Raw genomic sequence first — 17,876 nt, 5'->3', positions numbered from 1 at the left:
ATATGTGCATAGGTCTCTTGTTCAATTTACTTCTCTAGTTAGCTTTTTCATGTTTTTCAGGTTGATTCTTGTCCTAAAAATTTTAGTGCATAACATGGCTAATTAGAACGCATTTTCATGATAGATGTGATGATAATTCAACGGTTGTGCCGCTGTTTTCATTTGGTTTGTGTTTGTGCTTGCATTATAGGCCATTTATTACACATTGTGCTTGATAAATTCTCATGTTTTTACCCCTTTTTTATTGCATATTCATTTGGTGCATTTTTCATCATTCCCATTATATTTTTCCTTGTTTCACTAACATTTTGTTCCTTGTGAGACTTCACTCATAGCATTCCACTATTTCCTCCGCTTTCTTTAGCTTAGCATTTATTTTTGCAAGTTTTGATTCATTTGATGTTGTAATTTGTTATCATTGGTTTGTGGCTTGGCAAAGGGGCCATAGAATGTATTTAGGCAATTTTTGTAATATGGACTATGGACACTATGACGCACCGACACGCACACACTCACCTTAGATGTATGCATAGGATTGTATGGTTAGATAAGCGCTTAGGTTTGAACACTTAGATAGAAATCCAACTTTTTTCCAAAAAACATGCAAATAACTTCACTTGAAAACCTTTTTTTGAAAATAAAATGGAGTCAAAACTCCTTATTTTCCCTTTATTTTCTTAAGTAAAACTTTCAATAAACCTTAATCCTCCTTGGACTTTACTTTTGCAAAATGACTAAATCCACCTCACACTTTCCAAATCTTATGCCCTTGAGGCCTCTCATCTCTATTCTTCAAAATCTCTTTTCAAACTTAAAATCAACCAACAAAAACAAAAATCATTTTTGAGCAAGAACTACGAACGGTTTTGATCCCTTAAAAGGGTACGTAGGCAATGAGTCAAAACTCATCCAAGCCGAAATAAAATCAAATCCTACTTCTTCTCACCCCCATTCTTAACTAATCACACCTTCCTTTTTTAAGCAATAAAACTAAAGCGTAGAAATCAACTTAGGAAAGCGGCTCTTATGGAATACCATAATCGTTCCGGGTGCCTAACACCTTCCCGTAGCGAAAACGACCCCCGAACCTAGAACTTTTTAAGGGTTTTTCTCCTTTTACCCTTCCCAAGAAAAAATAGAGATATCCACGGTCAAAAGGTTCAAGTCCAATTAATGGCTTGGCACCCAAAAACCATGATAACAATGTCAATATGTTGTGTTTTGTGTTTTAAACACATTACAGGATCAGAAAATGAAGTTTCTGTCTCTGCATTGGCTTCAGGATGCATCGGTAGTTAACTACCAAGGAAAAAGGGAATCGGCGTCAGTTAACTGCGAAGGGGTATAAAGGTCTTTTATATGTGTTTCAACCTTCTTATATGTGTATACAACAATTTTCAAAGCATATTGTTAATCAATTCTGACTGGAAGTCCATTTTGATGCACACACTTTTCAACCAATTGCTATCCTCACTCAATATTTTAGTATTCACACTTCCAACTGAAGCTTTATCACTTGAATGCACCTTATTATCATTTAAAACGCTTGCATACAAATCCATATCAGCATCTTTGACCAAATTTGATGGTTAATTAAATGTTAAATTTGTAACATTAAAGTTTTTTGGTCAATTAAATTATTCTAATTGGAGTGCATATGAAATTTCAATTATTTCGTAAAAAAGGATTTAATTTATTTTCATTAAATAGATGTAAACTTTTGACTTTTTCATTTTTTTACCAATTTTAAACTTTTGACTTCATTTTATTGATTTTTAGTAAAAAAATAAATAATATCAATTTGGCATAACTTTTGTGCAATGTATATAAGATAACGTCCAACTAACTAAGGCTAACTCACACTTGTGATTTCGAAAGCTTGAAAAAATAACAACTACAATATAAAACATCATGAAATTTCAATCCCTTATTCTTATCCTCATTTTTTTGCTGGCCTCTACGGCTAGGAATCAAGCTCTACTAGATGGTTATTACCCCATCCTACCCCTCAATGGTTATGATGTGATAGAAATCGCCAAATTTGCTGTGACCGAGTACGACAAGCAAACAGGGGCAAAGCTGAAGTTCAAGAACATCATAAAGGGTGAATCAAAATTTGCTGAAGGGTTCACCGGCTATCACCTTATCATTTCTGCTGACAACGGTTCTATTTCTAATAATTATGAAACCTTTGTCTGTACGACGGTCTACGTCCCTACATGGAAGCTCATTTCTTTTCGACCTGTTCAAGTTTAAATTATTAAATGTCGCTTATTATGTAATATTAATCATATAATAACAATTCTCTCTAAAAAAAATCATAATAATAATAATAATAATAATAATAATAATAATAATAATAATAATAATAATGTTTTTATTTTTACAAAATCAATAACACTACTGTTTTTGAATTTTTCAAGTCTTACTTAATCTCCTGTCAAAAATAAATTCTAAATTTATTAAGTGTTTTTGGCATGATGATGATGATGATGATAATAATAATAATAATAATAATAATAATAATAATAATAATAATAATAATAATAATCCTCTATACATTCATTTAAGAATGTTTAAAATGAACAATACCCATGACACATTAAAATCAAATTTAAAAGAAAAGTTACATGTGACAATTTTAGGTTGAATCATAAAAGTTATAGTCCATTACACCATTTAAGACAAACTTTTTTTTAATGACACCATTTATGACATACTAAAGTAACAAAGTATAACCAACAATCAAATAAAAATCTTCAACAACAAAATTTTGAAAAATAATCTAAATAAATAATTATATAAAACGACTTAATTTCAAAATTAAAAAACTAGAATTATAATTTATTAAATCTGCAAAAATAGATTTTTTATTTATTTATAAAATTTATTTTGCATTGATTGAAAAATTACAATCTCAAATGACTACATTGCTTCTTGCACATGAATCTTTTTTTTCAAAATAAAAAACTAAAAAATACGAGATAAATATAAAAAAATTGAGGGAGAGCATTTTTCAATAATATTAAATATCTTTGAAATAAACAAGAGACTATTATTTTTCAATAAAACTATATGTTTGTCATTGATAAATAGAAAAATATACGGGACACATTTTTATCAAGAGAACGAAATATAAGACTTGGGTTGGGGGCCAACGCCGTGACCCCGTAAACCACAAAAGCAAAACCCAACTATTCAGTACAAAAATGGCACTACAACATTTTTGAGTTTAGACCACACTTGACTTGTCCACGGATAAAAAGTTGTGGCTAGAAATAGGAATAGGCCATGGATTTTGAAGGTGTGGCTTACAAATTACATACACAATACACTAAATAACTAAAAAAAAACAACCGTGCCCTATAGCCTTTTAGACAACGACGTAGCCACATAGAATAATTGTGCCCTATTTAATTGTAAAAACCCTGCCTTAAAACCTTCACAAATGAAGTAGCGGGAATTGAAAATGAAAAAAATTTGTTTTAGGCGCAACTTTTTTCATTTGGGCGCTATGACCAAAAAATTGATCCAACAAAAAAAAAAGATTTAACAAAAAAAAAAGCCAATAAAACGTAAGAGTCATCTAAAAAGACAAAAGAGGTAACAAAAAAAAAAATCACTTTGTAACACCAAGCTTCACTCCGCCGCTCTTTTCTCCTTCAATCTCTGCCACCAGCCGACGGACCTCCGACGACCAAGCTTCACTCCACCTCTCTTTGTCTCCGACGACCCACTATTCTCAAAGCCTCTCTTCACTTCCATCAGACCTTCAGCCTCTTCTCTCTTCACTTCACCTCTCCGCCGAACCTTCAACCTCTACCCTCCATTGAAACTTCTCTCTTCATCAATTTGAGTCATTTTCTCTCAGGGTAAGTTATATTTCTATCAAATTTAGATTTATCTCAAATTAGAAAACCCTAAAATTTCAAAATCCCCCAAAATGTGAAATTGATGTTCAATCTATTCTTATAGTTAGGTTTTGTAGTGAATCTCTTTACTTTGCATAATTGTTTTAAAATTTTGATAATTTTGTTTAGTTTGTTCTTATCTGTGTATAAGAGAGTATATGAGATTGATGTAATTTTTTTTCTCTTAGTTTAAGAGAGTATACGAAAAAACGGATCCAGGTTTCTTGGTTTACAAATTGGCACAAGTTTGAATCCTACTGTAGATTTTTTTATTTAATTTTTTTGTATGAAAAGAAAAACTCCATAATTAGAAACTAGTCATTGAGATTTACCTCTTTGTGCACAAAAATTGTTCCACTACATGACATTTTCTCTGCATAGATTTTAGTAGTAGTTGTCTTTCATTATTCTATTAAATTATTAGTGTTATGTTAAGTACAGAATGCATAAAAATTGCGTGAGGATAATGGTTCTGAACTATAATAGAATGTCTCTGGATAAAGATTTATAGACATGTAGGTATACCTTTTTTATATGAATGTAATTATTTAAGAATTGTTGAACTACATGTGCTTATGGACATTTATAGCTTTATCATGCCTACATGTGTTTAGAGTTTTAACATGAACATTTAGTATGATCTGGATTGTGGTTCACTAAGTGGATTTAAATTAAATGTTTGCACTAGAAATTGCACTTGAACTTATCCTGTTATGATCCAAACATAAATTCTCAAATAAAATCTCCTTTTTGTATTTAGCTTAAAAAGTGATGATGGATAGTCAGTTTTAAACACAACACCACTAATCCATTATACTCTAGCTTTTGATTCCTTTTTTACGTTCATCTTTATGTTGTCTTGATGCCATATGTTCTTTCTTACTGCTAGTGCATATTTATTGTTAATTTGCGCCTTTACTGCTAGTGCATATTAGTAAAAAAAATTAAAACATTTAAAAACATTTGCGCCTTTATTACGTCTTTATTTTTTATTTTATTTTTATTAACGTAATTTTTTTTATTGTTACCGTTTGGACCCGAAGATTATCTTCAAGAGGAATGATGCTAGTAGATTGCACGTAATACTTGTTTTATGTTTTGGAAATGCAAGACTTGCTCGTATTTTATTTTTTGGAATAAAAAACTCAGCTGTTTTTTCTTTTGGAAGACAAGAAACTTAGACTGTTATGTTTATTGTGGAACAATGAATTGGTTTTTTGTGGAAGTTACCGGATTTTGTTATGACTTTGTCTTTCCTTAATTAAATATATATTTTAAGACACTTATGTTAATTTATTTCCTTTTTTAATGATTTTTTAATTATGTTTATTTATTTTAAGAAATATAAAGAATATGAAATAAAGGCACAAAAATAAATAAGCGATTTTGCGGCCTAAAAGTATGGGCAACGCTCGTTATCGAAATTAAGTTTAGTTAATAAATGAGTAGTGTAACTAAAGAGGCAATACCTAGAACTGGAAAAAACGGTAACCACGGTCATGAAATCGTTGCCTAATGTTCAGGTAAACCCTAGCCTAAATCAGATGCCAAAATCCGTGGTTTAAACTAAGCCAGAAAGCCGTGCCCTATTGTAGTACCTGAAGCCACGGTTGCTACAATTTCGTGGGCAAAGGAAAAAATCCATGGCCATAGGAAATAGGCCACGGGCGCATAGACGACACTTGAAAAAGAGTGGCCAAACCGTGGTGCAAGGCTTTGGCCACGGATTATCTGGCTTTGGCTACGGGTTTTGAAGTATGGTCTAAGTTTAAAAATGTTGTAGTGTGGTAATAAAAAAGGACAATCCTATACAACCATTACCACGTACAATGCAGCGAACCCATATAAGGGCGCGACAATCGAGCGAACGTAGTGGCACGAAACCTCATCCTCTGTACATACATTTGAGAATGTTTAAAATAAACATTACACATGGCACATCAAAATCAAATTTAAAAGAAAAGTTACATGTGGCAATGTAAGGTTGAATCATAAAAGCCATAGTCCAATTACACCTTTAAGACAAACTTTTTTTAATGAGACCATTTATGACATACTAAAGTAACAAAATATGACCAACAATCAAATAAAAATCTTTCCCTAAAAAAAAATCAAATAAAAATCTTCAACAACAAAATTTTGAAAAATAATCTAAATAAATAATTATATAGAACGACATAATTTCCAAATTAAAAAACTAGAATTATAATTTATTAAATTTCCAAAAGTAGATTTATTTTTATTTATAAGATTTATTTTGCATTGATTGAAAAATTACAATCTCAAATAATTATATTGTTTCTTGCATATGAATCTTTCTTGTCATAATAAAAAACTAAAAAATACGAGATAAATATCATCACCGATAAATATAAAAAAAATTGAGGGAAAGCATTTTTCAATAATAATAAATATCTTTGAAATAAACTAGAGACTATTATTTTTCAATAAAAATATATTTTTGTCATGGATAAATAGAAAAATATATGGACAAGTTTTTATCAAGAGAAGGAAATACAAGACTTGGGTTGGGGGCCAACGACGTGACCCCGAAAACCACAAAAGCAAAACCCAACAATTCAGTACAAAAATGATAATAATAGAGAACAGTCCTAAACAACCATTACCACGTACAATCCAGCGAACCCACGTAAGGGCGCTGCAATCCAACAATCGTTTGCCAACACAGAAACAACCCAAGTTCCAACAACTATCTTCAAAGTATTAGAAGACCATAAACACCATTTTGAGTGAAAACAACTAATTACGAACCAAATCCATAAAGTCGCGGTGGTTTTGAAACTTCAGTCAGACTCCATATCAAGGGATGAACAAACGACATAAATCTACCACTGTCCACCAATGATGCAAGAAGCAACCACGACAGATACAATATTTTAGGTATGATGAACGACTTCTACCATCTTCATGGATCATCTATGCACCTAGCCCTTTCGAGCAACATCAGGATACAACCAGTCATGTTGAATCGAGATATGCATCCAACATAACAGCACCAGAATGAAAGAACCCATACCTTCAATCCAGAAAACCAGATTCAAGATTTTCAGACAAAATCACAGAGCCGAAACAAAGTCACCACCCATCTTCATTTCCACGAAACAAAACGAAAACAAACTGCAATAAACAAAAATGAAAAAAAATAGCAAAAATCAGACCGAGGCTAACTCATAATCGCGTTAACACCATAACTCTACAAGACAACGACTACGTTTAACGAAACCAGTGACCACAATAGAATCAACACACACCAAGACTCTGAAAGGACAGCCGCTGCAGCGCGTCATTGACGACGATCTGAAACCCGTAAATATATTTTTCATTTATACATAAAAACACGGGACATATATTTACCACTGATAAACATAAAAACATGTGACACATATTTGTCATCATTGTAGCAAAAAAATACTAACATATTATTTTTAACAAACATATTTAAAAATTCACGGTGCGTAGGTGCTTTTCATCAATAAATAAATAAAATAAAACAATTTGAAATTAATAGTATATGTGTGTGTCACACAATTCGTTTTAGCTGTAATTTTTTATTTATTTTTGAAGGAGGTGTAATTTTTTTTTTTTTGTCAGGTAGTCTAATGGCTAAACAAGGTGAATAATTGGGGTGTCCGGGGTTCGAACCCCGGCCCCTGCATATAATAATATTATATTATTATAAATATTTATTTTGAGCAAAACATTACTATGAACATACAACGTTGATAAAACGTTACCCACATAAATGTAATGATCCAGGTATTATATTATCATAAAGATGTGTCATTAAAAAATATGTTTTGGGTTTGCTAAAAAAAAAATTGCATTTTTTTTTTTTACAAACATGACTAATTTTTTTTAGGCTTAATTGGACATTTGGTCCTCTAAATAATTATGTGTTTACATTTTGGTCCCATAAATTGTAAAACCAACATTTTGGTTCCTTTGGTTTTGCTCCGTCGGTCAAATTGATCCCTCCGTTAGTTTTTCAATATCTAAATTTTTTGATATAATTTTAACCGTTTGATTGCATGTCCATTATATTTAATAGTGAACCGTCAACACCTAATTTTTTCGCTTTTCATCATCTTCTATCTTCTTCCTCAAATCTTCATCAAATTTTTTTCCAGAATTTTATTTTCCTTCCTCACGACAACACAACAACAACACACCAACACCACATTCTCTTCTCTCTTCTCTCTTCTCCCTTCCTGCATCATCATTCTCTTTTCTCCCTTCCTTCAATAACACAACAATATCCCCAAATCAATACCCTTTTTTCACAAATACCCAAATAGCCACAACACCCCCAAATCAACACCATCACATAATCAGATCTAACTCCTTATCCTCTCTCTCTCTCTCAACGCTGGTGTAGCCGGAGAGTTTTCGACGGGAACTGTTGCGCTATCTCACCGACGATGGTGATAAAGCGGTTTTCGAAGGCGAGATCTATGGCGGTTGCGTTTCCGTGTTTGGAAGAGATTAAGCTTAAGAGAATGGTTGTTAATGATGATTGTTTGGATTTAATTGCGTTTCTGGGTTAATATGAGTTTTTTTGAAACACATGAGTTGAAATCATATGTGAGGGAAGAAGATGGTTCTGTTACAGTGAAGGTGGATTAACTACTTTAATATTTTTGTTGGAGTGGATTGTTTTGATACTTGCGTTTTTTCTTGAAGTGTTATTCTTACCATGAAGGTGGTGATGGTGCTATGAGGAGTGGTAAGGTTCACAATGAAGAAGATTTGAAGGATTTGCCATTGTCTTTACAAGTTTAGTTAATTCTTCAGTTTATAAGTCACAATAGCACTGATTTAAGTTCTAATTATTTGATTCATTCATTTGTAAGGTGCTGATTTTTTCTTCCCTAAATTCCATGTCCAAAATTTTATGTTCGATAAAATAAAAAGAGTTTTTTATGAATGTTTGAAGTTGTTGATGAAGATGAAGAAGAGGAGCGTGTAAGAAGATGAAGAAAAGATAAAAAAAAAATTAGGTGTTGATGGTGCACCATTAGATAAAATAGACTTGCATGATCAAATGGTCCTCTTTTAAAAAAAACAATCAAACGGTTTAAATTAAAATAATTAATATAATCTATGATGGACCCTCTTAAGGTTGATCCACCATAGACATTTGGGGTTAAAATTAACGGTTAGGGATCAAATTGACTAACGGAGTAAAACGAGAGGGACCAAAATGTTGATTTTACGAGTTATGGGACCAAAATGTAAACAAAGAATTACTTAGGGGACCAAAAGTTCAATTAAGCCTTTTTTTTAAGCAAAAGTTAGAGTTGAGTGATATCACAGATGGATTTTAGAGTGAAGGCTCAATTAAATCCCTCACTGGTGGACCACAAAGAAATACGGTTGGATTTATCAATGCATCATATTTGTTGGAAACAAAATTAAGAACATCTACATGTTTCCACATACAAGGCAAATTTATTGATAATAAAATAACGGAGTGCAAAAAATATCTAGAGGGTACTAAACCAAAACCTTATCAAGAAAACATGGTGAAGGAAAACAAAGTGTGGTTTTATACAACACAACTAGCAACAAGACCAAACTCAAAATCATCATTTCAATCAATAATTAAATAGACTCGGTCTATTTCTAGAGTATCCTTCTTTGATGCACATTGGTAACAAAACCTACCAAACTAAATCAATTATTTGAAAATCAAAATTAGCTAATTTTTCCGCACACGTGTTACCTTAGCGTATAAGTGAGACTCCAAATTGAAACCACTAATGATATTAACATGATTCATCCACCTATTTCTTGGATGCAAAGAAACCAAAGATGAGTCATTGAAAGCTTTTAACAGTTCAAAGAGAATTACATTCTAACAAAAAAAAAATGAGATCAACCTAGTTCATAAGCCTTCCTAATAACAAGAATGAAACAAACCAATCCAACCCTAAAAGAAGAAGAGACCCCTAGGTTCATCGGCAAAGTTACATATAGAGCTCAGGTTGTTCAATTGAACCCCTTAATTCTTAAATTTACATACAAATTATTATGTTTTCATCATGATAAATCCCCTCAAAATTAAACATTGCACCATACTTGCACTAAAAATCTTAAGAACTCATAGCTAGAATCATGGGAACTAGCCTTGTACTTATGTATAACAAAGTCATGATTCATCTTTGGTTTATTGTATGTATATGCATAAATTCATGCTATTCTCAACAACCTTACGACAGTTCTAATTGTTATTCAAATGAAACATCACCAGGTACAAGGTACACTTGCAATTCAACACATGACACATGCAAAACATTCTTGGTATATAGAGCAAATCAAAATTTCCAAACAATTTCACAAATCTCAAACCTCTTCAACAAAAACACCGATGAGATTCTTCACATAAACAACCTCACATCTTCTTCTCAAATACTCAAACAAGGTAAAGAAGTTCTTATTCCTATTGAATGTACATGTTCTAACCAATTTTACCAAGCCAAACTCAGCTACAAAGTTCTTGAAAGCACAACAAGTGATGACCATTGCTTCCAGCAGCATCAAACTTTGCACTAAATTTGTCCACCTAAATGAATTAATTGGCAAAATCAGTTATTTTGGGGATCGAAACTAAAATTGGCATATTCAAAAGATGTTGAAATAAAATGTCTAATTTGTAAAGTCAAGACATCAATTTTAAAACCAAGACTACATGTGTAGAAACCTCATAAATCCGCAAAGGAGTTGAAGTCACTCCAAGTTGGAACTCAAAAGGAAGAGGCTACCAATGAATTAGAAAAAGAGTAATAATCTTTAAATTTTTCTATGTATATAAAGAAGATTGATATGAGGATATTTGTCATTGATGTTAGAATTATATGTGCAGTAGAGATTAGGTAAGCATGCACATTGTCTCACCTTTTATACTTTGTTCTGCAACAAATAGCACCAACCATGTCTAACAATATTAAAAGTAGAAATCTGTAAGTTAGAGAGAGAGAGAGAGAGAGAGAGAGAGAGAGAGAGAGAGAGAGAGAGAGAGAGAGAGAGAGAGAGAGAGAGAGAGAGAGAGAGAGAGAGAGAGAGAGAGAGAGAGAGAGAGAGAGAGAGAGAGAGAGAGAGAGAGAGAGAGAGAGAGAGAGAGAGAGAGAATATACCAAATTGGATGGAAGCAAAATTAAGAGAATTCAGTTGAAGCTACACGCTCTTGCCCTTCCGGCGAATGACAACATTAATGGAAACAAAGAAATTGCAACAAAACCTTGCAAGCAACAAATTTGTGATTCTCTTAAAAGCTTGTCGGCGAGGTTACAAAGCATGGTCGTCGGCATCGTGCGTACCTCTCATATTTGCCATGGAAACAACTTCTTCGCAAGGTTCGATTAACTCTTTGCCATGGAAACACTATGAAGGTGTTTGAGGACTTGAACCTTGTTAAACTCCAATAGAAATAGGGAAAATGGTATCCAATAGGCACATGCTTAATTTTTTTTTTTTTCTTTTTTGCATGAGGTTACAGGTTCAAGTTAATTGGAGACCATTTTTTCTATATCTATTGAAATTTTACTATTTTTATTTTAAAAAAAGGTCATTGGAGGACTTGAGCCCTTGTTAAGAGGAATTAACAAAGCAAAATTAACCACTGTATGCCAACCATCAATTTGTGTATATTGTTTAAAATAGTTATATATACATATTCTATAGTTTTATGGCACCACTAACAAAACCACCCAAGATCCGCCACTGGGTGCGACACTCATATCATGAAGCTAATATGTGTGTAGGTGCATTAGCTAATCTTGCAATTACTTAAACCTTGTTAATTTTGATGATCTCTTTTTCATGCAATTACTTAAACCTTGCATCAAAGGGGATTCAGTTTGCATCAAACTCAGACAAGTTTATGATCAAGGTGTGGAAGCTTGCAAGAATAATTTACATGGTCGATTAGTTATGAATAAGGGAAACAAATCTTTAACCTCTTGTGATCTCTCATCGAAGTTGCAGACAGTTTAGAAGGATTTTGGCCAATGGAGGTTGATGATCTCTCTTCATCCAGATTTCTTATGCCTCTCAAAGTGGGAACATGATTTCAACCCTTACACACAAAGGCAATCCAATGTTCAGAATCATGGACCTCCCCCAAGAATATTGGCTGCCAAGAACATTGTTTGAAATATCAAGCGGGGTAGGTACTACGCTGGCATTCTTGTCGACATTGACCTATCCTAGAGAATATTTGATGAAGTGTTGGTGATGCGCGAAGGTTTTGCATTTTATGTTGATATCGTCTACGAAAGATTGTATTATTGTTGGTCTAATTGTTTCACCATAGGACACTCGTAGATAAACAACCTCGGAAGCAGATGTCTAAGGATATTCATATGCCACAATAAAAAAAATTGTGAGACCGAGGCAAAAGGTGAAAAGGGTCATATCCCTTCAGGCGATTCGCAATTCCTAAAATGTGTTCTTGCGTCTAAATCTCTTGACATTGCTCCTTGGGACATTCACAATAGATGAAACATGACCCTCTATTATGCACTTAATTTATATAAAATAAAAAATAGAAAACGAGGTAAATAAGATAATGCAATAAAGGAAATATTGCTATTCGTCTAGGGTAACTTCATACTTTTCATCATAGATTATTTTACAATGCATATAGAACATGGCATAACAGAATTCTCCTGAATTCTAGAGTGACATTTCATGCTTATTACAATTAAAATCGACTCATCCTAAATAGAAGAATCTATAGTATAGACTATGATGAATACTAAGTTTTCTTATCATACTCATGGGCCAGCTCCATAACAGTTCAGCTGCACTAAGCGGTTGTTTAATGGCTGCAATGGTCTTGCATTATAGTCATAGTCCTGCAAAGTTAAGGTATATTGTGGTTGGTTGGCATATATATTATACATACTATATTTATAAACAAGATCGATTGATAAAATTAATATTATGAAAAAAGAATTCATGCAAAATATGGACTAAATTTAGGGTAAAATATGTCTTTTGGTAACGGTAAATATACAAATTTTTTATTTTAGTTCCTCTAAAATTTTCCTTCAATTTTTAGTGTATATAAAATTTTGCATGAATCGTGATTTGTGTATATTTATATATGAAAGTAACTTACATCATGAACAGCAGCTTGAAGCAATTCGATTTGCTCTTGTGAAACAGATTTCACCTAGTCATAATTTGAAAAGATAATAAAATTAAATGGAAAGATAGCTAGTAAAAGAAAAATTTATAATCAAATAAATGTGGCCAATAAAACTAGTTAAGTGGAGCTAAGAAATTAAATTTAAATTAATTACTAACCTCTTTAATGACCGTCCAAGTAACATTTTCACTGCATGGGGGTGTAGTTAGAGAACCCATGTATCTATAATACTTTGTTGTGTTGAAATTAATCTGATTAGGATCAATTACTCCCACTGCTCTTTCTTCCCCGGCAGTGTTATTAGAAATTGCCTCCAAGTCATCTTCCAACTATATGAAAAAGATGAAAATAAATAGTATAAGTCACATATATTAATTTAATTAATTAAGTCACTTATGATAAAAACTTGTACTACATCACACTGCACTGTTATTTAATTAAGTTACCAATGACAAGAAAGGATCTGGCATTCCAATTGTGTATAATACTCCAATCACTGCCGTTTCATTCAATGGAGTTTGATGTACCAAATGTAACTCTAGATCGAACCTGCAACACATTTAATTATTATATGTTTAATTTACTACTCCCTCTGTTTCATTTCAAGGATCTGACATGTATTTTAAAACGGATGAAGTACCTAACTATCCAATTATATGAGTGATCGAATAAAAAACTATATGAGTGATATATTTAATTGATGTAAGAGTAAATTTTGTTTGACAAAAATGTAAGCCAAAAAAAACTTTATGGTGTTTTAAAATTTGGATTGGACCTAACACAACTCTTACTAAATAGGTTTGTATGTGAGAATTGATTTCCAAACTAATCGTTTCTTGGATCAGAAACTAAGTATCCAAAAGAAGGTTATATCTCATCTAAGATAAGATTTTCAGAGCACGCCCTCAAGCTTTGGAGAGAACTAGATAGCCTTTAATATCATCTTAGAATTTTGGTTGATCTAATCAAACTCTTACGAAACTAAGTTTTAAGATGAGTGCCGTCATTACTTACAAACAGATGTGGAAATCATATCTCATCCAATATAAAACTTTCAAGCTAATGTTGGAGATTCTATATTTGTTATTTATTTTTTAGGGAAATGTGTATTTTTAAAGATATACTACTATCATATGATTCATGATTTGAATTGATGTTATGATTTTTTTTTTTGACAAGTGATGTTATGGATTTAATTCACCGTGGATTATAAGATGAAAATTGCACTTCTCCCATCCAAAATTGTTCATTCCCTTATTTATGTCTAACATGAGTTAACTCACGCTCGACTTTTTTAACGTGAGTTAGCTCACGCTGAACATTTTTCAGCATGAGTTAACTCAACTAGATACGTAAATGTGCAAAAACAAAAGTAGAAGAACAATTTTCTTATAAGAAAGTCATGAAGCCCAAATTTTCTAACAACAAATAACAACAAACATTTGTTTTGTTAAAAAATAAAATGTAACATTTTTTTTTTATATAATTATCATGAATTAAGGGTATACAGTAAGTATGTACCTTACACCATTGATGGTGTGTTCAGATGGAGTATGCCAATGGAACTGTAGAAGTTCATACTGTGTTCCATCAATTTGTAGATAGCTTGAGTTCGACATCAATTCAACCTATTCATAGAAAAAATGATTCAGAAAATTATTTGTATAAAAAGTTGTTTTCTTATAAGTTGTTTAACAATTCATTTATAGTAAGATATTTGTTATTAACTTACCTTGACATCATGACCCCTGTTTTTAAGAGTTGCATTAGAGGGATTGTAGTTGGTCTGAAGTGGTCCTAAATTTGATATTTGAACCACCTCATCTCTCAAATCAATTGGAGATTGCATTGTTCCATTTTTGCACAAAAACCATTCGTTGGGTTTAATGTGTCCCCAATTCGGTGGTCCTAGCGGACTTGCTTCATCGTAATTAAACTCAGTCTCGTCCTCTGCAAATGTCATCAAATATATTAATTATTCAGTAAATTTAAAAACGGAATTTTTGTTTATACATCATGATATTCTACGGAATAAAAAGTTGTAGGAATATATATTTGATGTGCGTGTTTGATGTTTAAACGAACATTTTTTATTCATATTTAGGGCAAAATAAGAACAAAACAGCTAAGAAAAAAAAAAGGATTGATCATTACCAACTTCTTCAGACATTGCTGGGCATGATGATAGCAAAACGATTGCAGTTAATAAACTGAAAATCAAAACCAGTGAAGTAAGCTTTGCCATTTTGATTTCAAACTAGCCAGAGGGTTAATTAATTTGATATAGGATAATGGGCTGTTGTAATGAAAAGGATTAAGACAAACACTATATTTATAGACAGCTAGAATCAAGGGTGTGAAACTAAATAAAACACTAGGAGTTATTAATTAGAATGGCTTAAGAGTTGAAATATGACAAGTTATTTACTCTCTCATTGAAGAAACCTCTATTATAAGATTTTCTTTTTTTTTGACTTTTATTTTAGCATTGTAAAGTAAGTTTAATTTGTATATACCGACTCTGTAAAAGATTTACATTGTCAATAAATAATAATTAGTCAAACATATGATTTTTTTTACAAAAACAAAATGAATTCATTCATTCAAATTGATAAAGTACATCATATACAAACATCACTAAAAATATAAAGGATGAATTTGCGAACAAACTCACAGCACCCAAGTTAATAGCATATAATAGCAAAATGCATACAAATAATATGATAAATCTAAGTCATCGAAATACTCATGTTTCCGGATCTGCAATGTTGATTCCTAAATCATTGATTGAATTTGACTGATATCGATCTTTCAATACGAACTAAACGAACGTCGCGACAAGACGATGAACAATACAACGCCTCACTTAGACGACAGCATCACAAAAAATAAAAGAAAAAACTTGATATACTTGAAAACGACTTATTTAGATTGAAAGAAAAAGGGAAAAAAGATGTAGAGTGGTGATTCTAGGTCAAAAAATAACCTAACCCCACACATCCTCGATGAATGAAGGAGAAAGAAAGTTTAGAGAGAAATTGGAGTTTCTCTCACTAGAAATCTAGGGTCGGCTGTTAGTTTTTCAAACAAATGATTTTAAAAGTATCTATTACGATAAAAAAAAGTTACTTATAAGTTGTAGTTCCTTCATTTATGTGTATGAATTTTTTGTTACTATTGTTATTTCGTCTATATAAATTAGAAAAACAACGTTAGAAAAATTAATGATTAAGACAATACAATTTTTGTTTGTTGTTGCAAAAGTGTTTTAGAATTAAATCTTTATATAATTATAGAAAATTATTAGAAACCAATAGCTTTAAGAACTTTCCGTTTTTTGCAATTGGACGATTATGTGATCCCATTTTGTGTGCTTACTTAGCATTTCTTCTTCCGTTACTTTACTTGCAAGAAAATATGATTTTGGATAATAGATTTCACTCACGTTTCCAAGTTGAAAAAAACCTTTGACAATTTAATTTAGCTAATTGAATTTGAAGGGCAAACGTTTGAGTTGCTTGAGTCAGCCATCGAATAAGAAGCAAATTGAAACACTCAATAAAAGTAAGAGAATTGCTGGCTGTGGCACACGAGTAATTTACGTTTTTGCCTCATTGACAGTTAACTGTCGAGGAATTCAAAAACCGGTTGCAGTTAACTGCCGAGGAATATGTTTCATCAGATGAAACAGTCACCTGCTCCCCCTACATACTATTTTCATCATCAACTTCAATACCACCTCCATTCAATCCCCAAATTCAATATTTTTTCATCAAATCTTGATCCAAAATCATTCAAGCATCAAGCATAAGAGGTATCAACACACTTTTGACGTAAAAAAACAGGTATTGTGCATTTTAATCCGTTCATTTTTTGATTTTGTTATGGGTATCTACGTCAGTTACGTAGAACTATGTCATGGGAAACTTCGGCAGTTAACTGCCGAGGAAAACTTCGGTAGTGTAGTGCCGAGGAATACCTCGGTAGTAAGGTGCCGAAGAACTCTTGTGAAAAATTTTCACAACGAAAAAATGGCAGTTACTGCCAGTTTTTCAAAAAAAAAAATCTTTTTTTTTTGTTTTTTTTTTGTTTTAATTCATTATGGCATTGATGTTTATGCATTAGTTAGTTGTTAATTCATATTTTTATGTTGTTTAATTATAGTAATGGTAGAAAACGCGAAAGATGTTCCGGGAGAGACAAAACCAAATTTTGTCGAATTTTTCGGAGATGTCAAATCGTCTAAGGTTGAAGCGAAACCAAACATTGATGGAGCTTCCGTCCATGTTGAAGCTTCAAAGTATGTTTACGGCTCCGGTTAGAGCTGTCAAAACGGGCGGCCGAGCCAAGGGCTTTTAAGGGTCGGGCTAAAAAGCCCGGTTTGAATATGGGCTGCAAAAAATGAGCCCGGCCCTATACGGGCTCCCGGGCTAACGGGCCAGCCCGGGCCCGTATCAGTCTCTCACACACACAGACCACATAAAAAAAAAAAAACAGTTGTATTTTTTGCGGGCTTCCGAGCAGCCCGGAGCCCGGACGGGCTAGCCCTAACGGGCCAAGGGCTTTTACGGGCCGGGCTAAAAAGCCCTCTTCAATTTCGGGCTTCAATTATTCGGCCCAAGCCCTACATTTTATTCGGGCTTTCGGGCCGGCCCTTACGGCCCGGCCCATTTTGACAGCTCTAGCTCCGGTGTCCTCCCACTTCAAGCCCACGAGGTCGACACAGCTAAGTTTTTTTCGGACGACGTTAAGTTGAAAGATAGAGAAGAATTGCTTGAGTGGGCGCGTCGTCA

The 17,876-nt window shown here is 32.7% G+C and overlaps 2 protein-coding genes across 2 annotated transcripts; one reads left to right on the top strand and one right to left on the bottom strand.

Annotated features, from left to right (window-relative positions):
* The first annotated feature begins 1,911 nt into the window (after nt 1-1,911).
* Nucleotides 1,912-2,256, top strand: LOC25480659 (cysteine proteinase inhibitor 3). Its single transcript, XM_013586869.1, has one exon. The coding sequence runs from the start codon at nt 1,912-1,914 to the stop codon at nt 2,254-2,256; it is 345 nt and encodes a 114-aa protein (XP_013442323.1).
* A 10,248-nt stretch (nt 2,257-12,504) lies between these two features.
* Nucleotides 12,505-15,492, bottom strand: LOC25480663 (alpha carbonic anhydrase 7). Its single transcript, XM_013586873.3, has 7 exons — nt 15,238-15,492; nt 14,816-15,033; nt 14,605-14,711; nt 13,530-13,632; nt 13,242-13,412; nt 13,054-13,107; nt 12,505-12,787 (listed from the first exon to the last, which is right to left on the bottom strand). The coding sequence occupies exons 1-7, from the start codon at nt 15,326-15,328 to the stop codon at nt 12,707-12,709; spliced, it is 825 nt and encodes a 274-aa protein (XP_013442327.1). The 5' UTR covers nt 15,329-15,492; the 3' UTR covers nt 12,505-12,706.
* Between the last annotated feature and the right edge of the window lie 2,384 nt (nt 15,493-17,876).

This window comes from Medicago truncatula, chromosome 4, assembly GCF_003473485.1.
Source record: "Medicago truncatula cultivar Jemalong A17 chromosome 4, MtrunA17r5.0-ANR, whole genome shotgun sequence".
Taxonomy (NCBI): domain Eukaryota; kingdom Viridiplantae; phylum Streptophyta; class Magnoliopsida; order Fabales; family Fabaceae; genus Medicago; species Medicago truncatula.
Note: the sequence above shows the minus strand (reverse complement) of the source record. Positions and strands in the feature narration are given on the sequence as shown.

What these genes read in the sequence shown, in the direction of transcription:
- LOC25480659 (XM_013586869.1), top strand. Translation starts at nt 1,912, where the DNA reads ATGAAATTTCAATCCCTTATTCTTATCCTCATTTTTTTGCTGGCCTCT.
- LOC25480663 (XM_013586873.3), bottom strand. Translation starts at nt 15,328, where the DNA reads ATGGCAAAGCTTACTTCACTGGTTTTGATTTTCAGTTTATTAACTGCA. An exon ending in ACAGGGGTCATGATGTCAAG is followed by an intron (nt 14,712 to 14,815) that starts GTAAGTTAATAA and finishes TTCTATGAATAG; the next exon opens with GTTGAATTGATGTCGAACTC. An exon ending in TTCAAGCTGCTGTTCATGAT is followed by an intron (nt 12,788 to 13,053) that starts GTAAGTTACTTT and finishes TTAACTTTGCAG; the next exon opens with GACTATGACTATAATGCAAG.